Genomic DNA, 27983 nt, shown 5'->3' on the forward strand with positions numbered 1-27983 from the left:
ACGTCCCCGGGGGCGGGCAAGAAGGAGGAAGTGCAGGAGGAGGAAGAAGAAGAAGAAGAAGAAGGGGAGGGAGCGAGGGAGGCCGCGCGCCGCCGTCAGGTGCGTCAGGGCGCGGCGCGGCGCGGCGCGGCCTGCGCGCGCAGGGGTCGGCGGCGCTGTGGGGCGCGCGGGTGGCCGTTAACGAGCGCGGCGGAGCGGCCCGCGGGAGCGCGGCTCCCGCCGGGTCGCTCGGAGGAGCAGGGCGCTGCTGTTGTCTCCTAGGCCGCGTAAAACTCCCGTGCGGGTCTGAGGCAGGAATACACCGCTAAGGGAAACTGAAATGATTTGGGCAGTGAGGTTAAAACCGGAATGGATGTGGCCAGCTTTAAAAATTGCCTTTCTGTTACTTTTTTAAAAGAAGCAGTTTCTTTAACGTTTCTTTATTTTACGATCACTTAAATTGTCACTTGGCTTCTCGTCTTTACTGTTCAAAGAAGTTGTGATTCATAGTTTTGGCTCTGTTTTGCTTGTTAATATTGGTTGTTTACAAAAAAAGGGAGAGAAAAAATCAAGTTGTAGGCCATGTCTTGTGGCAGACACGATGAAGTCATGAAGTCATATATTTTCTTGGGAGAATTATAGGAATGCAGCCAGAGTATGTAGAGATGCAGCGAGGAAGGCTAAGGCCATGTTGGAATTGAGTTTGGCAAGGGATGTCAAGGACAACAGGAAGGGCTTCTTCAAATACATCAGCAGCAAGAGGAGGACTAGCAAAAATGTGGGCCTGCTGCTGAATGGGGCGGGGGCCCAGGTGACGAGGAATACAGAGAAGGCAGAATTACTGAATGCCTTCTTTGCGTCCATCTTCACTGCTAAGGGCAGCCCCCAAGAATCCTGTAGCCTGGACGTGAGGGAGAAGGTCCGGAGAAGGGAAGACTTTCCTTTGGTTGAGGAGGAGAGGATTAGAGACCTTCTGGGCAGGCTAGACATCCACCAATCCATGGGCCCAGTTGGGATGCACCCACGGGTACTGAGAGAGCTGGCGGATGTTATTGCTAAGTCGCTCTCCATCATCTTTGGAAGATCCTGGAGAACTGGAGAGGTGCCTGAGGACTGGAGGAAAACCAATGTCACTCCAGTCTTCAAGAAGGAGGACTCAGGCAACTCTGGGCCAGTCAGCCTCACCTCTGTCACGGGAAAGGTGATGGAACAGCTCCTTCTGGATGTCATCTCCAGACATATGGAGGAAAAGAAGGTGATCAGGAGTAGCCAGCATGGATTCACCAGGGGGAAGTCCTGTTTAACCAATCTGATAGCCTTCTGTGATGGAGTGACTGGCTGGGTAGATGAGGGGAGAGCAGTGGACGTTGTGTACCTTGACTTCAGCAAGGCTTTTGACACTGTCTGCCATCACATCCTCCTAGATAAGCTCAGGAAGTGTGTATTAGACGAGTGGACAATGAGATGGATTGAGAGTTGGCTGAAAGGCAGAGCTCAGAGGGTTGTGATCAATGGCGTGGAGTCTAGTTGAGGCTTGTGGCTAGTGGCGTCCCCCAGGACTCAGTGCTGGGTCCCATCCTGTTCAACTTCTCCATCAATGACCTGGATGAAGGGGTAGAGTGCCTCCTCAGCAAGTTTGCTGATGATCCCAAGCTGGGAGGAGTGGCTGATGCACCTGAGGGCTGTGCTGCCATTCAGAGAGACCTGGAGAGGCTGGAGAGCTGGGCAGAGAGGAACCTCATGAGGTTCAACAAGGGCAAGTGCAGAGTCCTGCACCTAGGGAGAAATAACCCTAGGCACCAGGACAAGCTGGGGGCTGACCTTCTGGAGAGCATCTCTGCAGAGAAGGACCTGGGAGTGCTGGTGGATGACAAGTTGACCATGAGCCAGCAATGTGTCCTTGTGTCCAAGAAGGCCAATGCTTCCCTGGAGTGCACTAGCAAAAGTGTTGCCAGCAGGTCGAGTGAGGTGATCCTGCCCCTCGACTCAGCCCTGGGGAGGCCTCATCTTGAGTACTGTGTCCAGTTCTGGGCTCCCCAGGACAAGAGAGACATGGAGCTACTGGAGAGAGTCCAGCGTAGGGCTATGAGGATGATCAGAGGGCTGGAGCACCTGCCCTCTGAGGAGCAGCTGTGAGAGCTGAGCTGTTTAGCCTGGGGAAGAGAAGGCTGGCGGGGGAGGAAATCTTATCAATGTGTAGAAGTACCTGAAGGGAGGGTGTCAGGGAGACAGGGACAAACTCTTTTCATTTGTCCCATGTGACAGGACAAGAGGCAATGGGCAGAAATTGAACCACAGGAAGTTCTGCCTGAAGGTGCGGGGGAATTTCTTCCCTGTGAGAGTGAGGGAGCACTGGCACAGATTGCCCAGAAAGGTTGTGGAGTCTGCTTCTCTGGAGATCTTCCAGGCCTGCCTGGATGCAACCCTGTCTACCATGCTGAGGTTGGACTATATGATCTCTAGAGGTCCCTTCCAACCTTACAGATTCTATGATTCTAAGTGGAAAATCTGAAACCCACTTATTTGGTTGGGATTAAATTTGAAATTCATTTCAAATTAAGTTCATTTTTGTCTATCAAACTTCACTGTCAAAGCCTTGCGAGGTGTAAATCAGTCTTACAGTTTGATTTGTGTGTCACACCAAGGCAATCACCTTGTAGTGTAGAAAATTACAAGGTTTACCTCCTGCCAGCCGGTCTGCCTGACTCTTCTTTGTTAAGCTCTGTCATTGCAACTTTGTGAACCCTTGGTTTGAAAACAGAGAGATGCATATTTTTCAGCTGAGATAGAAGTAACATCATGTTCATGTTGTTAATTTTAAGGATTTTTCTCCTTTGTTCTTTTAATTAATTAACAATTTTAGTGCTTGTTTTTTACAATATAACAATTTTATGGAGGTGAGTAGCATATTGCAAGGTCATTGGTTGCTGGTGAGAGAGAGAAGTGTATACTAAGTGCTTCAAACTGATGAGTTTTTTTCAGTTTGAATGTCATATCAACTGTTAATCTCAAACCATCAGTGCTTTAAATTGTGATTCCTTGAAAGCTAACTGTGTTGTGAAGAGGGTTCTGTTACAGAATCAAGGCCTTAGTGTGCAACTGTTCAACTAGTTGTTTTTTTTTTTTTCATGTTTTTAAACAGGCTCATGTTTAGAAGAGGAGAAGTCTCTGTTTTGTACTTCTGTGGTGTCCGGCAGCTCATCTGTTGATACTTGTACTTTTGTACATGTACTTTTATAATTCCATGGTAGAACGACATCCAAGAGTGTCTGCTTGATTACTACAGCATCTGGATCCAGTGGTTATTTTTAAGAAAATGTGGACTGCTAAAAATCTTTGTAGTGCTCAGATACAGTTGCTTCAATTGACAGAAGGCAGATTATGTAATTGTATTTTTCCAAAAACTCAGCAGTTCTGGACTGGTATTCTAAACTGCTGTACCATACAGACACCACACAACAGAGTTAAATACCAGGTAAGTATTTATTTTTGTGGTGATCTATGTGGTACAGATCGATCCAGAGATAATAACATTTCTTTTCGAATCTACAGGATTGAGCTTTTGCCCTTGCATCTTTACTCATGAAGATGCCTTTCGTAAGTAAAGTTAAGGGACAGGCAGCAGGAAATTGCAGATGATCTGGTGTTGCAGTATAAACTGTTTTGTGTCTCACAGTTAATCTTTAATTAAAATACTATTTGATTTATTATGTGTATGTATGTATTTGTTATCTGTTAATAATTTTTTAACTTATGCTGTAGAGAATATACAATGATAACTGACAGACTTAACTCAGTTAAAGTGACAACCCTCTAGTGAAGAGTAAGATCATAGTTTTCTGGAAAGCCATTTGTACTAATACAATATTGCAGAGAGGACAAAAAAAGTTTCTACTGGATTGGTAAGAAAGAATAAAAACATAAAGAGTCTGTTTATAAATTGTCAAAATACTAACTTTTTCATACAAAAAAAATACAAAATATACAAAAAAACAAGATTAATCTTAGAGACTGACAGTTCCAAGTTGGAGTGTTTGTCCTTTCCTGTTAGCATGTAGCTGTATATAGTTGAGTGAACCTTTAAAAATATAAATAGCTGCATGCAATTTTTAAATAATAGAATATTATGTTTTCCAGTTAGTTTAGTGGGGGCTACGCAATTGTGAGAAAATATTTTAGATCATTTTATAACTATTTTAAGTTAATTAACAAAGTCCATTAAGGATATTTTTTCTTTATGTGCTTGCTGCTTCTCTTCTAAATAATAATATTTGACTGTATAATTGTAGGTTTCCAAGATAAACAATGAAGAAGCAGTGGTAGATACAACACCTGCTGTTAGTGCACAGGGAACTAAAATAGCTGCTGGAAAAAGTCTCAGTGGAATATGCAATGTAAAACACCGTTCATTAGAAGGTATTTAACCTTTCCTTACTGTCATCTTACAAAGCTCCATCTTCTCTTGATATCTTATATTAATGATCAGATGGTCTAAACTATTAACTTTCGTTCTACATCATGTTGTTTTTTTGTTTTTTTTTTTTTGTTTGTGTCTTAATGACTGGATTGTGCACTGATTTATTATTGCTGTTGTTGTTATTTAACTCCAACTTCATTCAGCACTTAAAATACTTATTCAGCCTGACTGGACAGATGCAAACCTTGTAGCTTTCCCACCTTCCCCCTTGCAACTGTGGTGACTTAAGAAAGCAGAACACAGTCTTGTTGGATGGGTGATTGTTTTGTGTGAGCCTATTTCATTTTGGACTGGGAAAGTTCTTTGAATATTCACTGAAGCCTGTAAATGATCTTTGATGTCAGTGAACTTTTTGACTGGTTCTTGAGGCTTAAAACAGAAACTCATTCCTATGCGAGTGGAGATTTCTGGCTTGGGGGAACTTCATGATTATTGTGTGATTTAAATATGACCTTTATTTTAGCAATACTTCCTTGCTAAACAGTTCTTTTCTTCCCATGACATTGCTTGTTTTGTCATTCCTAGCTAATAACTAATCCTCAAATGTAGCATTTTGCATCATACATCTTTTATCTTAAGCCACTTTAAAGTAGTTTTTAGCTCTTGTGCTTCAGGGTGTTTGGTCATTCTCATTCTATGTGTATTTAATTCTTGTTTGTAATGATTTTCTAGTCAGTTGCTTTGGGCATTTTCAGCTTTTTGTTTACAAACTAGATGACACTGAGTGTAATTATAACTGGTTAAGACACTGAGATTATATACTGTTTATGTAATTACATTGTCCAGAAAACAGAATTATGAGAAACTTGTGCTATTTGTTGTATATGACAATTAAGATGACAGCACCTATCCTGAAAAAAACTATTTTGTAATATGTTCTAATTCTGCAGTACAGACTTGTTTCTTTATTTATACTCTGTTGATGTTTGCATTGTGAATGGATGAGATGCTATTAAGTATACAAAAACTAATCCCTCCACACTGCTTGAAGTATAATATATTTTTTAAACACCTTTGAATCCTTCTGACAGATGTGACAATCTTAAATATAACTGTTATGACTGTGCTTATTCTTGAATAGTCTTGCATTATCCATAGAATAATGTGATCGAACAGCCCCAGTGTCCTTGTTTGGTTCTTGCTGCATGTAGCTTTTCTTGCACTTTTAGTTTTTTTGGTATACCACAAAAACATACCTATCCTATTAGCCAGTTGATTTTTCAAATTTGCCAGTCATGAAATTAACAATGTCTTTGCAAAGCAGCAAATGTATTTGTTAGGTCTTGTAGGAGCTGTAACTCTACAGAGTATGCACAGTCTATTTCTTACTGAAATATATTTGTGCATCTTGTAAAGTGCTTTAAAAATTGTTCTTTGACATGTCAATATCATAACGTTTAAGTTACTAGATGATATCTTTAAAGATATCTTTAACTTAAAATTAATTCTCTAACATTTTTTTGTGCTGAAGCCTTGTGGAGCAGATATTTTGTACCAAGAAAGCAAAATTTCTGCTATTTGATCAGTCAGCTGGGGGAAAAAAAAAAAAAAAAAAAAAAAAAGACATCTCGTTCTATGTCCTGATGTCACTGCATTTCCATTTTTGGTACTCTGTAAGAAATTGGCAGGGAATAGTTATACTGTACTTTGATTTTTCTTTAAGTCTTGAGAATTCTTACAACCCTGCTAATCTTTTTGGTGAAAAAAGCAGTGATCTATCAGATCATCAGAGAAAAAAAAGTTTTTAAGACATACTGTCTCTGAGCTATGCCATTCTAACTTGCAAATCAAGTGTTGCCATGACATTTCCAAGCTTCAAAAGAAATGGGAAGCTTTATCTTCTTGCAAAACAGAGTATTGTGGTTCCTATCTCTTCGTTTTCTGATTTTGCAGGGCGTTCACTGATTAAATGAATGCTTTCTCATCTTCCCCTCTTACTCAGAGAATTCTCTGAAAGGTGAGACAGAACTGCTTAACTGTCAGTGAGAAGCCTGTTTGCTGGATCCGCATCTGTTAAGCCAGATAGTTCCTTACAGAACCATGATTTTTGTTCTTCATCTATATCTCTCTTATTTGTAGGTCATCTACCTTTTTACAGACTGCTTTGGTTGGTTATTGTTTTTTTTTTTTTTTTTTTTCTTTTCTCCCTCATTTTAGTCAGTGTGCAGAACGTCCCTGCAGGTAGATACATAGCACTGAATGAAAATGTCTCTCTTCTGTTGTTCTCTTTTCTATAATGATAGTGATTTGTAATACTCCTCTCGTTGTCTGAACAAAAGAATTTTCAGTAAAAAAATCACTCAGTACAGTAACTGGCTATCACTTACGAAGTTGAACATTATACAGTTTTTCAAGATCCAGCTGGATAAAGCCAGTAGCAACCTTGTCTGATTGGTTTGATCTAAAGCTGATCCTGCTTTGAGCAGAAGGTTGGACTAGAGACCTCGTGAGGTCTATGATGCAATGATTTTTTGTATGCACCATTTACCCACTTAAAGGGTTGTTGCATGTATGTGCAAAACTCATTCTTCAGTCTTGCAGCTAGATATAACCACTGGATCTGTTGTTTGAACATGATTGCCATCTGCCTATTCAGATTTTTACTGAACTATTTTTTGATACAGTTTATATGTAACAATATGTATCCTAGACCTGGAAGGTGGCACTAGCTAATCAAAATGTAGTGCCCTGATAACAGAGATATGCTGTTAACTTTGATTTGAAATCTACCTGGGGAATTTGTAAAACAATGTTGCATTGTATAAGATACACAGTGGATCAAATTCTTGTGCAAAAAAAGATTTCTTCAGCTGTATTTTGGGTTGCATTAAAATAATACGTTCACCTTTTTAATCTCATAGTCTACTATCAAAGCTCAAGTGAATCTAGCAGCATTCTTTAACAGTATTCCTTTAATTGAAGTCTGCGTGATCTTTTCTCTTGTTACTTATCTCTTACTGAATTGTTCTGTCAGTCAGAACCATGTGATTATGCCATGTGGTCAGAAAACAGTGGTTACTCACAATAGCTGATTCTTAGATAGGTTACATGAGAAAATAAAATTTCCTCAAGAAGCATTATAACAGAAAGGAAGGACTTTTGACTTCAATATTTTTTTAGCAGCTTGTAATCTTAGATTAAAGTTTGACCTCTTGTTTCCCGTTCTTCTTGCTTTTAAGAAAATGTACCGGCCATTTCTGTACACACTGTGGTATGATATCTACAAATGCAGAAGCATTTGTAGAGCTTTTTTATTCTTTTTTTAGAAAAACTTTTAATCTAAAATGTCTAACTGTGCTTTATATATTCTTCTAAGTTTTCATCCTTCTTTGATTTGTGGACCTCTAAATATTTTCCAGCAGTGAGAGAGACCTTTTAGAATCATTTGTAGATGAACCTTGTAGAAACATTGAAAGATGTATATATGCATGTACAGAAGAATACATAAGCTTGTTTAAATAAACTTGTGTTGCTTAGTTACCTTTCATAGGTCCCTGAGAAGTAATCCTTAGAATTAGTGAACTTTTACTTATGTATCTTCTGACCAAATAGCTATATAAACATAGTCCTTATTTTATATAATATTTCATAGTAACAGTGTGTTTTCTTGAAATCTTTCTGGACTAAAATAGGAGTTAATGCTCTATGGAAAAAATAAATATCCTAATCAAAATAGCATTGAAAGAAGAAGGAAGCAAATCACTCTGAGTTTCAAAGTCTATTTTAGTTGTGGTTTTTTTTCCTGCTCTGTATGTTACATATTAAAATCTTGAAAGTGTAATTGTGTTTGTTGTTTCCAGGAAATTTCCAGCAAACTCTTATTTTTTCAGTAGTATGATGATTTTATTTATTTATTTATTTAAAATAGCCTTTCTTTTTGAGAGCAGTGTGACTGCTTATCATCTGCTTCATTCCCCAGACCAAAAATGAACCTGAAACCTATTCTGTCTGTACAAAATATCTTAGATTTAAGCTGCAAGTATTCTTATTTACTAATGGATACACAATCATTTGCCTGTGTAAAGGCAATAAAGGTGATAAGCTACCTTGTGATAATGTAAGGTTTTAGCAGAATGACTGCCCTTTTAATGCAACAAACGATATGCCCTGGCACTATGAGATTTACTGTCTTTTTCTTCTTTTCTTTTCTTTTTTTTTTTTTTTTTCTCCTCTGGATAGATAAATTGAGTTTTTAAGCTGTTCTGAGATTATAAACGTTTGCACTAGTCCTGGTTTTGATTTGGTTTAGTAGAATTTCAGCCTTATAAGTCTGTTGAAGAGGTTTGGCTTGCATTTCCAATGTTTAATGTTAAATGTTACCTACAAAAATTGGTAAAATCCTCTAGTTCCTTGAATTTGTTTCATGAGCCCTGTTCAGTTTTCTCTTTCATACTGCTAGTTGCTCCTTCCATGTGTCATGACTTGTCATCAGAAACCTAACAGTCTCAAGATAACTTCGTTTTTGTGTTTTTTACTATTTTCACTTCCATCCCTGAGACCTTCACTCTGTGTGTGTGTAGATGCGGTGTGTATTTTACATAAGTCTTTTTCCTTTCTTGTTCCTATTAAGGGTAGCAGTGACATCTGTTTTCCTTTTTTGAAATGAGAAATTACTTCTATATGAATTATTGAATATATTATTGAATGCTAATAGTACTTGGTAAGTAAATGAGTTCCAGTGATGAAGGAAAAAATGGTTCTCTAGGGAAGTATATTAGGTTCAAAGCAGCACATCATGTGAGTATGACACAGTACTCTTACAGCAATTTTATAATTAAATTTGATTTTGATTGGAGGTAGATAACAGTATTAGCTCTCCTCTTTTTAAAATAATAATGCAAAATTTCCAACATTTTTAACATCTTTGAATAGCTACTTTTATTTTGCATTTCTTTGACAGATAACTTGAAATATGCAATTATATTGTATATGAAGGTTTATTTTCTGATGGAACAAGAGATATGAAACATCATTGTGCTAAGAAGTATTTCAGAGCAGTTGTTTTCAATTTTGGAGATGCTAAAATTTTAACAGCTGCTTGTGTGACGCATTTGGTAATCAAAAGTGCTCACTATTCTTAACTAGGCTGCTTTTTGTTATTTTATGCTATATTATATATTATATGCCAGAAACTAAATGTATTTTTATAAGATCTAATTAACTGATCCTTTTCCTGATTGCAAAACTTTTATTCCCACAGCAAAAATGAAACATCTCAACCTGTCATTTGCAGCTTGTGGGTTTCTGGGTATTTACCACTTGGGGGCAGCAGCTGCTCTTTACAGGCATGGTAAGAAGTTACTGAAAGTTGTGAAAGCTTTTGCGGGAGCTTCTGCGGGATCGCTGGCCGCCACTGTCTTATTAGCAGTACCAGAAAATATAGAGGTAAATTAATAAACTTGTAGGTATAGGACATGATCATTTTCAAAGGATATTTTTTATTCATCTACTATAAAGTTTTTTAAATTAAATATTTCAGTTGTTGTTTTTCTTGTTGCTTCTTATAAAGGAGCAGGACTCGCATGCCTTTTCCTCAAAGAAAATTGTGAAACCTGGGCAGAAAAATATTTAACAAGCAAATATTTCTTTAAAATCTGTGTTCTGTTTATAGTAGAAAATCACTTGAACTGTCTATTTACATAACTTAAAGTCCATATTTGTGTGAATATTGACTTATATGCAACCAGATGCACTTAGTATTTGCACTTTCCTTATTCATTGTATATTACAGAGGGTTAGTCATTGTTGTCTTGGCTAGAGGCTTTCTTAAGCAAATGTATGGTGCCATCCTGTTGTAAAGGGAAATAAGAATGATGGACTGTATTTTACAAGTAGGAAAGCAATGCACAAAAACTCTTCTGAATGTTAGTGAAGGATTAACCCTAACAAAGTTCTATTCTGATATTCCTTATGCATGTTTTCTTTTCAGAGGTGTCACCCTTTTCTTGCCATGGAAATAGTGTCATAATCTGTAACATGCCACAGCAAAGCAATTTTCAGCACTTTTGTTCAAGATTCTCTGGGAGGGCAGTAGCTTTCCTTCCCCCCCCCCCCTTAGGTTGAGGCTGCTTTGCCCTCCTGAAGTGCACTTAGAAGATCAGGGGTCTTAATCCATTGTGTAGTATATGACACACAACAACTATTTAGAAGATTTATGTATTTATATACTATTTTTAAGAGTCCATGGTTTACTTTTTTAATTTAAAAAATACAGGAGCCACTAAGTGGTTTGTTTTTATACTATGACTTTACCTTAATAAAGGTAGAAGCTAGGCCTTGCTAAATGTTAAGGTGAAATGTTTCTTTAATATTTAGAATTATAAGATGCAGCATTACTTGGGGAATTGGAGCTATTAGATAAATTATCATTCTAAGTACACTTAGGTTTCAGCTTTCAGTATTCCTCAGGTAAACTTTACCAAGCCTCACTGTTAGAACTTTGACCATTTTTCATTTGAACAGTAGTCATAGTCAAGAGCACATTTTGCCACTGACATATTTTTCTTGTAGAAAATATGAAAACTGGATGTTTATTCTTGGCTTCTGGGCCTGAGCTTTTATTCCCAGCTTGGTCCTATTTACAAAATAAAAATTCTAAGTTAAAAAAATTGTAAGTTAAAAATGCTTTTTATATTTGTGAAAATTAAGTCTATATTACCTTCAGTCTGTTTTTCTTGAAAATGTCATCATGTTAATACGAACTGAAGAATGTATCATGAACTTTTTAGCACTTTTTTTTAATAACTTTTTACTCATTCTATTGTTTAAATTGAGAATGATGAGAACTCTGTAGAGGTCAGGAAAATACTTATCGGTTCTCATGGAATTTAAGTAAAGGCAATGCTGTCTACAAAATAGAAAATACTTCATTCTATATTTTAATTTCTTTGAAATTTATATAAACTTTTCCTGTCAGTATAATCATAACATCAATTTTTACCCTCCCCCCCACAAAGAAAAACACATTGATATATAAGGAACATCTCTAACCGTTGAAATATTTGATATCCACAGACATAATGTTCATACTAGTTAGGGTTTTTTCCAGAGATGATTAGACAAGCTATAATTAGGGCTTTCTCCATGTTCCAGTCTCAAAATTCACCAAAGGATGTATTGTAGTTTTGAGTCTAACACCAAAAATGCCTTATTTTGACTATTGCTTTTCTGTCACAACAACTTGCAAATCTCATTCAGTAGTATCTTGGATTTTTGTTGTTGAAAAGGCAAGGGAGTTGAGAATCCTAGCAACAGATTTTAAAATGTACGGAAGCCTATAAAGTTATAGGTAAGTACCTATTCCATTCAGAAGTACCTGATCAGATGAGATATCAGAGTTTATGTAAATCAGTGCAAATAATTGCCATTCCTAAACATGTCATCAGTCACTGTTTAAAATTTTGATGCTTTGTTTAAAGCTTTTAGCACTAACAATTATAAACAGTTCATAGCAGTAAGTAGAAGTTGTCCTTTTAGGAGCAATAATTGAAAGTCAAGATATGATTTGTTCATAACCTTTGTGATAAGGAAAGTAGTTTTCTTCCAGATTTGGATTCATCCAGCTTTCACTATAATTCTGTAATTTTTAGGAGTTTGTGGGTTTCGTCTCTGTTTAGAGAGAGAGAGAGGTTTTGAAGATTTGAATCATAGTCTGAATGTGCCTCTTCTCCTCCTGGCTGACCTTGAAGAAGCCTAACATCAAAGCGGAATGAACTCAAGACCTATTGTATACTGCTAGTTTTATGTATTTGAAGTGAGAAGTTGGCTTGGAATTGTCAATGACGAGTAAAGCACGTGCTTCCCTAGGGTAAAAGTACAAATCTAACTTGGAATCTGATGGCCGCTTGACCTATGTGAAATGAATTAACGTATCACTATAGTAGTCATTGCTTTAAGGGGTACGTACCTCTTATCCCTGACTAGTGTTTTGTAATGTTTGTTAGAAGGCTGTATAGGGAAAGTGAATGCAGGGGCCACTTCTGTCTGTCACTTAGATGAGTGCTCTGACATACCACTGATAGGAGGAAGTTAAGCTGATCCAACCATGATAAAATTTATCTTGTAATACACCCCACCCCGATCTCTTTCCTATTTCTTTTCCCATTATGTCTGTGACCTCCCTCCTGGATAGGGCACAATAGCTTGTCTTTTTTTTTCCTGTTTTCTTCATGCCCCCCCCCCACCATGATTTCAATCTTTTATTTAGTTAAAAGAGTATGTTTAGTGTGTCTTCATGCTACAAACTAACAAGCCAGGAATCCAAAACTAGCTATATGCAGCTCTTATATTTTGTAAATATGTGGTTGCTAGGTGCATGTGAGTACAGTATGTTTATTGAATAAACTACTTTCAGAAAGTCAAATAAGATTGGGTTGTAGGTTCTTTTTCCTCAAGTCATTAAAATTGGAACAGAAATATTCATGAAGGGTAGAAAAATGTATGTGAATACTGAATAGTGAGCCTTAAGCATTCAGAAACACAATTCATGAGTTCAAAATCTTTTTATTAAAAAGTAAACACTACATATTCTTTTACTTTCCTTTCGGAGTTATTTTGGCTCCCCTTTCAAGCTATTTTTCTACAGTCATTAAAGTAAGCTGCTTCAGCTTGCTTAGAAGTTCTTTGTGCAGTAGAATTGGTAGCCTGGTTTCCTGTAGTTGTCTTTTGTTCTTTTATTTTTTTATCAGTTTTAGTTATGTAGTATATTCATGAAATACGTATATTTGAGTGGTGTGTTTTTTGCATTAGTACAAACCTTTTTAAAATTTGTAGTCATTTTGAAGTAACTATGTCTATATTTAGTACTAAGGTAATGTGGCTGAAGACTTGAAATACAAATTGTCATTCCTGTAAAGACATGGTTCAGAGAATTGATTATAAAGCAGTGGTCATACACAGCAAAATTACCTTTAACTTTCCTTAATTGTTAATAAGGGATATTCTTTTTTAATTATTGCTAGTTTTTAATTTAATTAAGGATCTTACTTATGTATTCTTGCAAATTGGTTCTTTTAGATGGATCAACAGTTACAAACCAAGCACATATAGGATATCTTAGTCTGCTCTTGTAGTTCTCTCTTAATTAAAAGTTAGTATGTTTTAAGTACTATAGTTGGATATGCTTTCTGTAACTAAAACATTCTTATTAATGAATATTTTAATTTCCAGGAATGTAAACAGTTTGCCTATGAGTTTGCAGAGGAAATTAGAAAATTGGACTTTGGTGCGGTAACGCCTGGTTATGATTTCATGAAAAGACTTAGGTACTTATCTTAATATATCTATTAAATACATCTATTAGATAGATCTATTAAAATACACTTTTATATGAAGGTCTCTAAATTAAAATGAAGAGTGCAGGTGCTTTTTGCATATTCTGGGGAGCTGATGATATGATTTTTCTCCCCTAAAATATTTACAAGCTTTTTAATTATTGATGATGAATAACGTTTTTTATTTTCTTTACTTTAGGGGAGGCATAGAGTCTATTCTTCCTTCTAATGCTCATGAGATAGCTGATAAGCGGCTCTATGTGTCAGTCACTAACACCAAGAATGGGGAGAATTATTTGGTTTCAAGTTTTGCTTCCCGGGAGGATCTCATTAAGGTAATGAAGTGCATGTTGCTTTTTTAAATAAAAATGCATGAGTGTCTTCAAGGCGTAGGAGTATGTTATTGGCCATGGAGTAAGTCATCGTTTTACTCAAGTAATCACTTAAATTACAGTGGTGCTACCTGCATAAACAACAGAAGCAATTTGGTCCTACTACTTTTAAAATATTACAAAAGCGAATTTTTATTCAAAAAAAACAAAGAAGAAATAACAAGGTGCCTAATGGTTGTGTAGATCAGAATCTCCAAACCTCAACACTTCTATAAATCTTTTTGTATCATTTACATGATTTTAATATGTTACATCAGAAAAGAAAGTAAACAAAAGGAAGTTCCTGTCTTTACAAAAATAATAATAAAAAAAGCCTTTCCAGTGCTTTCTACAAATCCTTTGGAGGAAAGGGTGTATTGTAATGGTAAGTCTTGTATATAAACTGTGTATACAACTGGAAAGCGTATCTTTTACTACCCATCCTTTTTTCTTTTAAGTACTACTTTTTAGATTTGGATCAGGATTGTAAACTTATATTGATGTTAAACGGTAGGCGAAATACAGATGTATGTATCTAGAGAAAATGTTCTTTCCTTTGTGAAACCTCTTAATTTTAATAATTGATTATATTTTAGTAGAGGGCAAGCGGCGATGTAGCACAAAAGAAAGAGGAAGTGGAATAAACAGGGAGCTTTGAAGAGGAATTCCTTGTTTTCTTATCTTTATGGATACATAGAATTACTGGGAAGTGCTTGATAATTAACACTTCTTAAAGAGAGGGAAAAAAAGGAAAGAATATTCATTACCAAAATCTGAAGTATACATTAAAAGGAGAAAGGTATTTAAAAAAAGTACTTCTAATCTTGACTCTATTATGTTCTGCTTAATCATCATTTTTCAAAATTGGTGAATTTAATCATGCAAAGATAATTATGCAAACAGTTCATTTCAAACTATGACTTTGTGGTATTTCTAGTTAGAATAGCCAGCAGTGACAAACGTAGAGATGATTCTGTAAATTCATGTTTCTTTCCAGTGAAATCTAAGCTGAAGATGGTTATAATCTTCAAAACAATCATGTGAATATATATATATATATATATATATATATATATATATTTATATGAATTTATGTGGTGTATGTGCATATATTTATTTTTTCAATAGTTCTTTTGTCGATTTAAATATTTCTGTACCATTTTGTTCCATATGCTGGAGTGGAATGGGTTGGAATAATAATAATAAAAGTTCTAAACAATTGCTTATTGGAATACATTCACCCTCTTGCTTGTCTTTTCATTTACTGTGTCTCATAATACAGGGTTTTGTAGATGCCTTCAGAAGTGCATGTATTGTTTTTACATCAGATTGAATGTTAGTTTGCTGCCTTGGTTCCATAGAGAACAGAGCTGGAGAGGGCCTTGTTAGTTTATATAATCCTATTATTTTTTTCCCAAAGTCTAATCAACTGTATCCAAATTATGCTGGACAGACAGTGTTTTATAACAGCAAAACTCCTACATACTCTGCCAGACATCTTTCAGCCTCCATATGTAATTGGTTTCAATGCATAACAAGTCTTACGATTCCAGATTTTTTTTCTAATGGCTGAAGTGAGTATCTGCTCTTGCAATTTTAAACTCGTCTTATCTTAATTCCCGATGGACCTGAAAAGCAGTTAATCTGCTTTTGATATAGGCTTTACATGTATGAAAAGCATTATCATGTACCAGTATTCCTACACCTGTAGTTCTTAAGCTGGATGTGAAAGAGAGGCGTGTTACGTGTTCATGTGTGAACAGCACACAGAGCTCTATTGTATTTAATCTGGAATGGAGGAAGCACTGAATGAGAGTTCACATTGGTCTGTTAGGATTAAGAAAATGCTGAAACAGTTAGTTCTTCAAACTTGCACTTTGTCTCCTCATGCCTGAGGCCTAAGTGACTTTATAAGGTGGTCCAACTGCTTTCTTCAGACTTCGTGAAAAGAATTAACAGTCCTTATTCCTCATAGTACAGGTGAGCCAAATTTAGTGAGATAGAACTGAAAGAGGAGAAAGGAGGTTGGGCAGCAGAAGACACTGGGCTCTTAGGAACCCTGCTTATGAAGGTCTGAAGAGGAATAGGTTTGAAGTGGACATTTTCTTACGGTTATGTAAGGCCTATCTTAGATGTGAAACTATAGCTTTTTCTCTGAAAAATGAGAACCGCCTTTCTGTTTGAGCCCAGTCAAAGCCCTGGGGCTTCAGGTCATTGGGTAGAGGAGTAGGCAAGAGGAGCTCTCAAACTTTGTTAACTTAACAAAAGTTAAGTTTTCATGTAGAGCCTTAACTGGAACTTGTTTGAGAGGAGAGATGTTTAATACTGAAAGTAACTTATTTTTTTCTAAAAAGAAGTACAATTACACCTACAAAGAGTAAACATTATCTTTCATAATCTCCATATTTCTTTTGTACTTGATTGCCTTGCACACTGTATATACTCCCTATCTGTGACCTGCTTGTTTCCCAAATTTGTCTCATACCTGAAAACAAGCTTGTGTGTACATATATGTGCAGCATAGTCATATATATGAAAATTTCTGACATATTGCAGTGCATATGCACATCTCCCCATACTCTTTGAAACTGTATATACCAACTGTGTGTGTGTGTATATATATATATATGTTTATGCATGCATACTATATATATGTACATATTCACAAGCGCATACAAAGAGAGGAATTGTTATGATTGGATAGAAGAGGTGTGTGTATGTGCATCCATATGTAACAGCAGAGATGCTCCAGTCTGAAAATTCTGAGAACTGCTGTAGACAGTAGTCTAGACTTACAGTAGAGCAAACAGTAATTTGTTGATATTTGAGCATATTAAATGTAAAATGTTGATACTGATGAAGGTACATGCATGAATTTTCAGGCTGTTTATAGTGTTCTGGGCATGTTGTATTACTTACAAAATCTGATTTATTAGAAGAGAAAGCACTGTATTTATGTACTAGTGAGGTATTTAGTTCAACTTCTTTATTTTGACAGTATTCTATATTATATGTTTTCTGGTATGTGCATATTTGATTTTTATAAAATTGTAGATTTCTTTCATGTTGTGTGACACCAAGCTGATGGTCTTTTTAGCACTTTATTCAATAATAAGATAATTGATTCATGGTATTTCATATTCTGAGAGTTGTTATTGTCAAGTGATTAAAAAATATAATAGTTTTAATCACATTTTGACATAGCGCAACAGTAGGATGCCAGTAAGATGACCATGGTTTTATATGAAATTAATATATTGATTGATTACTGCTACTCATCAAATAGAAATAAATATATATGAAATCTATGAATTTGAACCAATATCTGTTGGTTCAAAAATATTTTACTGCCTTTTCTTCACTCCTCTACTCCTTCCTCTTTCTTCTCCCTAGGTCCTGCTAGCAAGTAGTTTTGTGCCAGTATATGCAGGAATTAAGCCAGTGGAGTATAAAGGAGAGGTAATTTTTCACTATGTTAATGTACTTACTTTTTTTTTTTTTTTCCAGGAGGATTCTTTGTTTGTGAGGTAACTTTGATCTTAGGAAGGGTAAATGGGAATTATGGTACTGTATTCAGTAGAATAGTTATTGCTTCTACTAATGCTATAGGTAAACACATATTGATATCATTCATATTGATTGTTGTTACAAAATTGTAGGTGCTGGAATAGAAGTGGTCTTTTGTAACATGAAGCTGTTTCCTAAAGATAAACATAGGAAGAAACTTTTCTACTTTTCTTGATAGAGACACTTCTCATAAATTGAGAACAGCTGTGTTACCAACTGTAAAATGATCTTTGTAACTTAAAGATTAATTGTTCTGCATTTTTTTTTTTTTTTTTTGGGGGGGGGGGGGGGGAATGATAAAGAAGACCTTGGCTGGTCCTGCTGGAGTAAATTAGTGTGTCTTATGTATGCAGTGTAGTTCTGTTAAGGTCATAAGAACTGTTGTTTATCAGCCACCTTCAAATCTGTTACCTTTGGACAAAGATTATTTTCGTGTCTCACAAGGTCACGAGATTTTGAGATGTGTACATTAATAGAATAAAACCTTCTCATAATTGTCTGTACTTGAATTAGCTTCAAGAACTTTTTTATCTTATCTAAATCTATTAACAATTAACATTTTAAGAATTCTTTCAACTGTTCAGTCCATTTGCAATCATTAGGGGCACAAAAATCTTGTTGTTTCCCCTTCTAAAATTTTTTACTGGATACTTTGTTCTTTCCTGAGAGGCATCAAAATTATACGTTTAATAATCTTTCATCCTAGCAGAATTCCCATCACCATCCTACTCAAAACCTTTTTTCCTAGTATTCATGTATGTCTCTAGCAATTATATTTCTAACTAGCAAGAGGGAGTTATGTCAAAAAGCTTGTTACCTTTATAATTATATGCAGTGGTACATAACAACTAGAAGGTCTGAAGGGTTCTTATCACCATGCCTTGCATGTTCCCAAGGTTTGTTGATATTTTGTTGATTGGCATGTTTACTATGTTCCTTGTGTAATTCATGTGGTATATGTATGTGGATGTTTGAAATTCATTCTGCTATTACTTAAAGGGAACATAGTGTCTTTGTTAAACTTTTTGTGCTGTTTTTTTCAATTAACAATTTGAAGGTTTGGGTCAGAAATTAGTCATCCTAAATGTCCTGGTGGACCAAAAGTTGACTGTGAGCCAGCAATGTACCCCTGTGGCAAAGCAGGCAAAAGGTATCCTGGGTTGCGTTAGGCAGAGCATTGCCAGCAGGTCAAAGGAGGGGATCCTTTCCCTCACTTCAGGTCTGCTGAGGCCACGCCTTGAGTACTGTGTCCAGTTCTGGGCTCCCGCATAGAGACATGCAACTACTGGAGCGAGTCCAGTGAAGGCCACTAAAATGATTAAGGAACTAGAGCATCTCTCATATGAAGAAAGTCTGAAAGAACTGGAACTGTTTAGCCTGGAGAAAAGAAGACTGAAGGGGAATCTTATCAATATGTATAAATATCTGAAGTGAAAGTGTAAAGAAGATGTGGCCAGTTTTCTTTCAGGGGTGCCTAGCGATAGGATAAAAGCAACAAGCACCAACTGAAACACAAGAAGTTCTGTCTGAACATAAGGAGAAACTTATTTCTTGTGAGAGCGACTGAACACTGGAACAGGTTGCCCTGAGAGGTGATAGAGCCCTTGCAGATATTCAGAAGCCATCTGGACATGTTCCTAGGCAATGGGCTCTAGGTGCATCTGCTTGAACAGGGGGCTAAATGATCTCCAGAGGTCCCTTTCAACCTCAACTATTGGCTTATACTAAAATTAGCTAGCATACCTGTAGTGTGCACAGCTGGAAACTAGACTTCTGAGATGAACCAGTTAAATTTCATGGTAATGCAGACACAACATCAACCTGTTTGCAGTATGTTTTCTTGTGTTTTGATAAGCCTGAAAACAGTCTAAAGGAAAAGGGAGTGTACAATCAAGATAACATCCAAGAACTCAGGCAGTTTGCTAATGATGTTACATGACTGGGCTATCTCTGCACTTGCATTGACTGTGTAGGTGCCTTGGACTTGGTTTCCAGTAACAGGCGCAGTGTTGAGCTATGCATAGAATTGGCTCTGTGCATACCATCTTGTACTGAAACAATCTTCTCCTGGATGTAGTACTACATTCATGTGGAATGGTCTTGATGAACAGAATTTGTTCCATGCAAAATTACCTTTCTTTCAGTTGGCTTGATATCTCCTGAATCTGTGGCAACATTAGTCTTTGACCTAGATATATCATCCCTAGAATAATGGAGTTGACTATATCTGATGATAATAGTTCATGGTGCTGTTGTTCTTACAAGGTGGCTGTGTAAATGTTATCTAAAATTACTGGTAAATGTAGATTCCATAAGGTCCAGCCTGCATCCTCAACTTCAGTGCCTGGCTTGGTTTTCACTGCACATTATTTCAAAACTTTCTCTGTCTTGTACTATGCTTACGAAATGGAACTAATTCAGAAGTTACCAGGAATTTGCCCCCTCAGCCAAGAAGCATTTTTCAGGGATTGGTTAATAGAATTATAAGAAGCTAGGACATTAGGTCTTTTTGTTTGAAGTATATAAATATTTCTTTTATTTTAACTGTGTACCACAATGAATTCTGGAGCCAAAATATTTTTAAATTAAAGGCAGCTTCCTCCAGGTGCTTGAAAAACAAAAACAAAAAAAAAAAAAACAAGGGCATCAGACAGGAAGAAAAGAATCTACGAAAGGTAGTACTTAATAAAGAAAATAATGCCCTTGCCTTGGTAACATTAAATGTTTTGATTTTTTTAAAAAAAACATTGAAGATATGTAAGAGAAGAAAAAAGCGTAAAAAGCTAAACAATCAGAACAAAAAGCTAATTTTTACTGCAAGAAATGTTGCATCTAAATCAATAATAAATAGCTATTCATAGACAAGAAACAATAAAGAATAGATTGATCAACGTGATAGGCATTATTGTTAGCAGTGTTGCAGCTTTACTCATAGAAGTCACAGGATTGATGTGTTGGATTGATGAGTTTGAAAGATAGGTTTATGAATTTTTGCAAGTTTTTGGTTTGTTTTGCTTTCCTTAAGATGAAATATTCTCAATGCTAAGCATTCAGAAATATGATTTTTGTAGAAAATGAATGTGATTTTTGTAGGAAGTGAAGGAATTTGGTGGTGGTGGATAGTGGTTATGGATATTGGGAGCTTTTGTCATGAGTCATCGCTCAAAACATACCGTGAAAAAAAGAGGATGAGAAGAACCATGAGGAGTATTGAGTGTAAAAATAATAGCTTGAAATTGAAGAGTAATAGCTTATATTTTAATTTCAGGAGCGTAAAAGAAGTGGAAAACAGCAAATTTCGTCTGAGTGCATGTGTTGTGGGCCTCTGGCAGGTAGAAAAGCAAGAAAGTGGGGGTGGTAATAATAATAAAAAATACAATATATCCATATGAAAAACATTAAGTCCATGTTTCTGCAGCTATGGATGTTGTAGGTGGAAGGAAGGGTAAGTGATAAAAAAAAAGTCATATGGTTACATGAACTCAGAAATGTAGCACTGACGGAAAATCTATACCTATAGAATTAAAAGAAGACTGTTTTTTTAAGCTGAGTAGAGAACTGAGTTGAGAGATACTGTACAGTCGAGTGACAGACCTCCGGGTCTTGGGGGCTTCTGTAAAACAAGTATTTTACCCTGAGATAATGCTTGTTGTGTGTTGATCGCTACACAGAATACTAGTGTCTTGCCAATAGATGAAGATCTAATTTAGAGGCCATAAACAATTTCTAGATAGTATGCTTTTTCAGGGGGTGATTTCTTACTATTTTTGTGATTAAATCCCTGTGGCATTTTCTGTAAGAATTTTGCATGGAAACTTGCACTGTTTTGCCCTTTCATAATGGTCACTTAGAATAATACATCAGGCAGAAGATTGCTTTTCTGCTTTATTGGTGCTGGAGAGTACTAGTGAAACTTGCCTTTTTTTATGATGCTCTGTAATAAATAATGAAGCTTGAAGATTTCCTGGAGTCTTCCTGGAGTTTCCTGGAATATTCAGCCCACCTTTGGGGAGAATAGACCCTTAAGTGTGTTTCATCACGTGTAGCTTCAGGTATCTGCAGTAGTCTATATCTATCCATTGTCAGCATGTTTCCTTTAGTTAATGCAGAGGTTAATTAACAGAGGTGGCACCTTTTCAGCATAAATCAGATATAAATACCTACTTTAGGATATGGTGAATCATATACTGGAAGTGTTTCTGTATCCTTGACTGTAGAGAGAGTGTCAGATAACTAATTTGGCTGTAAATATGTAAAGATCGATGACATTCATCTGATCACCGGACTGCGTGTACAATATCAGCAGATATATCTAGTCAAAAGACTGCTGTTGAGTTTTGATTTATGCATCTAAGTATAAAAAAAAATGAAGTGTACTGGAGAGAAGATAAGAGAATCATATTTAATATAATGTTAAAATAATGGTTATCTTAATAAATATTATAAATGATGGTTATAAAAATGTTTATTTAAAGAAGAAACTATGAAAAGAACTATGCAAACATATTTAAAGAAGCAGTTTAGTTGTAATTTTTAACTTTCTTCATTTGTGTTTTTATACTGGAAAAATGAGGTAAATATTTTTGGCAGGTTTTTTACTTTCTGTAAATATCCTATTGAGGTAGAAGACTGAGTTGAGAGATATCTGTACAGTCGAGTGATGGACCTCAGGGAATCTTGGGGGCTTCTGTAAAACAAGTGCTCTATCCTGAGTTAGTGTTTGTTGTATGTTAATTGCTGCATCGCTAATTGTACAAAGCCTCTACATTACTAATACAATATTTCAAGTGTGTAACTCTTAGCCTATCAGCCAAAAATTACATAACCAATAAAATCAATATGATACGTATACATATGAAAACTCAAGGGAAGTTTACAGTTATCCCTGGTTATGAGTAGAAGAAACTTGGCTGTGGTCCCTATTAAGATCAGGCCTGTGCCTCTGGACAGTCTGTAGATCGAAGGAATAGAAAGGACTCTGAAAGAACTTTACAGTTTTTTGTTTGTTTGTTTTCCCTTCCCTCTTCTGTACTACAGTCCTGTAGCAAACTTGATGTCTGCTCCCTCCCAAGTGTCATAGGTGTCAAAGTCTTCCTCCCTTTATCCTCTTCTCTTTTCAGCTATTGCTGTCTTTCATTGTAGTTGATGGCTTATGTGTGCAAGAAAGAAGTTCTGGGAGATTTGATGAAGGTTTGTTTTAGCTTGTTCAGTTAGTTTACCTGCACGTACAGATTGTCTGCAGCTCCTAGTCTGCAGAAAAGTAATATTTTATAGGGGTACACATTATCTAGTGTGTGTAATATGCTGTGTAATATTAACAATCTTGTCCTTTCATACATATGTTCAGAAATAAAATCTGTGTTTTTAAGCTGAAAAAGATCAGTATTTTTTTAAAGCTCTGTAGGGCTATTTTGTTAATAGATTGAACAAGCTGTAACAGTGAACTGGTAAAAAATGTTTAAGGGTCTGGGAAGCTTGTAAATATGTTTGTAGAATATATCAAACACTCATTGATTACATACAGTATATATAAACTATAAGTTAATTGCTTTTTATGCCTCTTATGCTCAAGCTGCTTATTCATGGTATTCTGAGAAGGAAACTTGTAAGGTTTCTTGAGGGTAGGGTGAAGGAGGGAGGGACAGGAAGGATGAACTATTCAGTTACGATCATATTATACTAAGGTTACCTTGAAAATGCCTTTATTTTCTGATAGAAATGGGTTGACGGTGGCCTTACCAATGGCCTTCCTATCTTGCCTGAAGGACGAACAGTGACAATTTCTCCCTTCAGTGGTCGATTAGATATCTGTCCACAAGATAAAGGACATGTGGATCTTTATGTTAAATTTGCAAAACAAGATATAATGGTGAGTTCCTTGTTCATTAAATAATTTTAGATGAAGAAAAGATAGTTGAGCAGCTAACTTTGTACTTAAATTTTAAGGGTTTATTTTCTGTTTATGTATCGTGTTTAAGTAATGTGATATCTTGGGGCTTTGTGTTGTGCATATGGAATGTAACTTGCCCTTAAATGCAGGAGAAGGGAAAATGTAGTATAAATTTTATAAGAAAGATTGAAAAGCTTTGATCTGGTACAAAATTGAGGAGACATATTACAGACTATTATATTTAATCTTATTAAATAATGTAGACTTGATTAAAATGTCAGCTGTCTTTTGCTAGGCAGGATATTTCTGGAAAAATAAGACTTCTGTAGAAAACTTCAGGAAAAGAAAACTCCAGAACATCTCTTCATGCTTATTTGCTGAAATAAACTGCTATAACTGAATTTAAAAGGTGAATTTAAGCTTCACATATGAAATGGTGTACAAAGACTTGTCACCTTATTGCTCAAGCGAGTTCATATTAAATTTTTGAATATTGTGACCACAACACTTTCAGAAATTTTGTTAGATGTTTGAGAATATTTCTGTGTATTGAAACATAGGCTAAGACTGATTTTTATGACCACCTTTTCATCATTGATATTTCTGTGTTAGCAAGCTTTTTCCTGCAAAGTTTCACACATATTGTTTCCTTTCACATAATGAAAGAAAATATTGAATAACGGTTGATCTAGCAGTAATCTCAAAAAGATTTTTTTTTTTCCAAGAGAAAGGGGGGAGGGAAGAAAAAGTCCTGCCTAGCAACAGTCCCTCATTATTTGCTACATTTTTTGAAGTTTCATTTAGATGGTTCTTACTTTGTTTTATTAATTCTAAGTAAAATTAATGTTATATAATGTCATTCTAAATTGAACAAGTTTCTGAGTTTTTGTAGTTTCACATGGATTTAGGTGTGATAATACTTGATAAATGGTCATTAATTTCATGGTGTGAAATTAATTTACTGAAATACATGCATGTCTTGCTATGTATTTCTTGGTTGTGGTTTGCATCAAATATCCATCTTGAGAGGAAAAAATGAATTGATAAATAGATTAATTCTGAGGTAGAAAATTAATTTCAGAATTGCCTTCTGTGATATGCAGAATCTCAGGCATCATTTTAAATAATTCTGTTTGAAACATCCTTAGGTTTTAGAGCTGTAAAAATGCAAAATATGAATAATCTTTTGTAGCAATATCTAAATATGCACAGCATGGAGAGGGGTGTGTGTGTGTGTATATCTATATATAAAAAACTATATAACTTATATATATTTATGTATCACTATTTATCTAGATTGGCTTGTCAACAGTCTTTTGTCTCTGGTCCTCCTCCATTCATTAGTGTCAGAATTTGAATAATTGCTTAGTTCAAATAATGGAGGTGATTTTGATATTATGTTGCAAAATTACATATAATCAAGTATGTGGCTTAAATATATATTTAAGTTAATCATGTAAATGAAGTGTCGATCTTTTTAAATTATATTTGTATTTTAATATATGTCTCTATTAAAGAACAAACTTTGAAGTCTTTTCACTCCATCAAAGTGACTAGTTGAGAACCTGAATAGTTCTTAATTTGTTGGAAACACAAGCTACATTTATACTCATATGTTAAACATCTCCTGGGAATATTCTTGAGACTTTAGTTATTTGCACTAGTAAACTGTCAAAACATTTCCTGGGATAAGTTTAGCATGTGGCAGCTACCACTTCCCTAAAGAGTTCTGGTAATATTTCTATAGTAAAAATGTTTCAGAAACTACGAGAAGTTTTATAGGCAGTGTGTATTTGAGGCTGCATGTTTATGAGTGTAGATGCAGACTGTTTGTGCCAGTTCATCTCAATGCTCAGTAGTTCTCCTGGGCATGATTAATTTACTACTGTAGACACAGCCACTCTGGCATTTTTTTGCATATGCTATATGAAGCATGATAGGACTGATAGCAACACAGTCAAGTGTTACATAGTTTTCTTTAACAAACTAATTCACTCACTCTCTGTTGCAGCTGTCTTTGGCCAACCTGGTAAGACTTAATCAAGCTTTATTCCCACCAAACCATGAGAAAATGGAATTGCTGTACCAAAATGGATTTGATGATGCTGTACACTTTTTACTAAAAGAAAACTGGTTTGAGTAGACTGTACACAGAAAATTTAATTAAGCTTCATAGCTATCAAAACACAGCTACAGGCATCCTGCAAAATTGAAGTGATTGCTGTCAAAATTTCTGTATATTGACAATGGAATTGCATCTGCTTTTGTGAAGAAAAATACAAGTATTCTGGATAGAATTCAAAAACACACCAAATGGGAATTGTGTGGTAAAACATAGCTGTCCTGTTTTGGAGAGGTTCAGTTTTAGACCTATTTTGCTTCTAAGGAGGACGTTATTGTAAGATTTGTGGAAGCTTATGTTGTCATGCAGAAATTTGAAAACATCTTTTTTTTCATGTTACTTATTTGAGAGACAAATTCAGTTTGTACCAAAAAATTACAGTCTGTGTTGTTCACTTAGTAGTTGCACACACTAATTGAATACTTGCAGTATTGCTAGTCTTAAGATTCTAATGCATCTCTCCTGCAGTGTTCTACAGGACTTGAACTCTTAACACTAGTCACAATAAATAAAACATTTGCACTATTTACTGTGATACTATATTTTTCCGATTAAAAGTTCTTGTCTTTCTTAGTGAATGTAATATTTTTAAATTTGAAATACTATTCTGGAACTTGCAATAGTGTATTTTTGGCCATGAAAGTGTCTTGTAAAGGAGACGGTAAGAAATATTTATATTACTTATATTTATTATGTTTTCTTCCTCAACTAAAATTGAATAAATATATGTTCTTGAAGCTTTGCCAAGAACTTGTTTATAAATTTCTCAGAATGCTATAACAACTTGATTATTTACACAGTTCAGTCTGTTGGAGGGGAACTGAAGTAAGTTAACATAGAGTTAGTTCAGACTCTTGTGTCTTAGTCTTTTACCATCCCCCTTGCTTTGACTTACAAGTTCAAGATTTTCAATCTTACTACCTAAGTTCTAAAAGGTGCAACTGTTTGTTATAACTTTTATGGCTTTTAAGTTGAATTCTTATAAAAATCTGAAGTTGAATTATATATTTATGTATGAAAGTAAAGCATTCTCCAAAAACAATGCTAAATGTCTGTATATTCTGGAGGGTGAAGAAAGGAAAAGAGTCTATAAAAAGGAAGGAGTTTAAAGTATCTGCTATAGAAATTTCAATACAGACCTCATCAGATTAGCATTTAAGCAGTAGGGATTGAGTTATTTTAGTACTTTATATGCTAATAAAAGAAATACTAAAAAAAAATGGTTCTTTGTATAAGCTTTTTTATTTTTAGCTGCATGAGGTTCTGTAAACAGTGAAAATAGGATGTATATGTTATTCCCACATCTGTAGAACAGCATTTCTGCACATACAACTTAAGAACATTGCCTTTGTGCTATCAACAACATCTATGCCTGGCTTGCTTGCATACTTTTTTATATAGAGGAAAGCTTGGCATGAACTACTGTGACCTGTAAGTCTCTAATTCAAGGATAATACCTATTTTGGCAGTATGGCATTCTGAGGGCTTGGAGCTACTCTCCTGCTTTCAGAAACCTACATGCACTAATCCGTACCTTTCTGAGCCATAATAGAACCATGTATTTTAGCAAAATTGTATAAAGCTTGTTTACCTGGATGCCAGTTCATAAAAGTTACCTTAAATGAGAGGATTGTTAAATGCAAAATTAATAGATAATATGTGTTGCTTTTGAGCGTCAGCACTCTCACAGTTCACTATGCTACTTAATCCATAAAAACTTGAGTTAAAAAATTTGAGTTCTTCTTGCATATATTAATGCCACCCACAGGAGCATATGCAGTATCATCTTTACTGAGGTAAGACTTTCCAGAAAGAAAAAAAAAAATCAAACTCATGCAGAGATTAGACGTGGAAGTGTTACAATACATAGCTCATTTGGTTAGAGCGTGGTGCTGCTAATGCCAAGATCGCAGGTTCAATCCCTGTATGGGCCATGCTGAGGGTTGGACCAGATGATCTCCAGAGGTCCCTTCCAATCTTACCATTCCATGATTCTATGATTAGATGAATGTATATGTTGTATATACATATATAATATATATATAATATATAATATATAAAAAATAAATAAATGTTGGAGCATAACAGAATAAGAACAGAAATCTGTTCAAGTCATAACACTTGTTCATAGTGAGTACTGCTGCATTAATAGCAAGATTTAGATTTTTTTTTCTGTTACCACCATTTTATAAATGCTTTTTGATTGCAGATGATTTACAGAAAGCTGAAAGAAGCAAGTGATAGTGGCTGTGTTCTTCAAGTTCTGTGTTCGGGTTTTCAACTGATCCTAATGAAGCATTGTATA

The 27983-nt window shown here is 35.5% G+C and overlaps 1 protein-coding gene across 5 annotated transcripts; it reads left to right on the forward strand.

Annotated features, from left to right (window-relative positions):
• Positions 1 to 14: 14 nt before the first annotated feature.
• Positions 15 to 27983, forward strand: PNPLA4 (patatin like phospholipase domain containing 4). Of its 5 annotated transcripts, none has more exons than XM_062601315.1 (9): positions 15 to 99; positions 3122 to 3454; positions 4269 to 4395; positions 9657 to 9841; positions 13625 to 13719; positions 13928 to 14063; positions 17493 to 17558; positions 23383 to 23535; positions 25568 to 27983. In XM_062601315.1, the coding sequence occupies exons 2-9, from the start codon at positions 3296 to 3298 to the stop codon at positions 25697 to 25699; spliced, it is 1053 nt and encodes a 350-aa protein (XP_062457299.1). In that variant the 5' UTR covers positions 15 to 99; positions 3122 to 3295; the 3' UTR covers positions 25700 to 27983. The 5 variants fall into 5 exon arrangements, with proteins under 5 accessions (XP_062457299.1, XP_062457308.1, XP_062457312.1 ...); XM_062601324.1 differs by lacking the exon at positions 25568 to 27983 and adding an exon at positions 22787 to 22856 and having other exon boundaries at positions 23383 to 23475; XM_062601328.1 differs by lacking the exons at positions 15 to 99; positions 3122 to 3454; positions 13625 to 13719 and having other exon boundaries at positions 4277 to 4395; positions 9657 to 9746.

Source organism: Rhea pennata, chromosome 1 (assembly GCF_028389875.1).
Source record: "Rhea pennata isolate bPtePen1 chromosome 1, bPtePen1.pri, whole genome shotgun sequence".
NCBI lineage: Eukaryota > Metazoa > Chordata > Aves > Rheiformes > Rheidae > Rhea > Rhea pennata.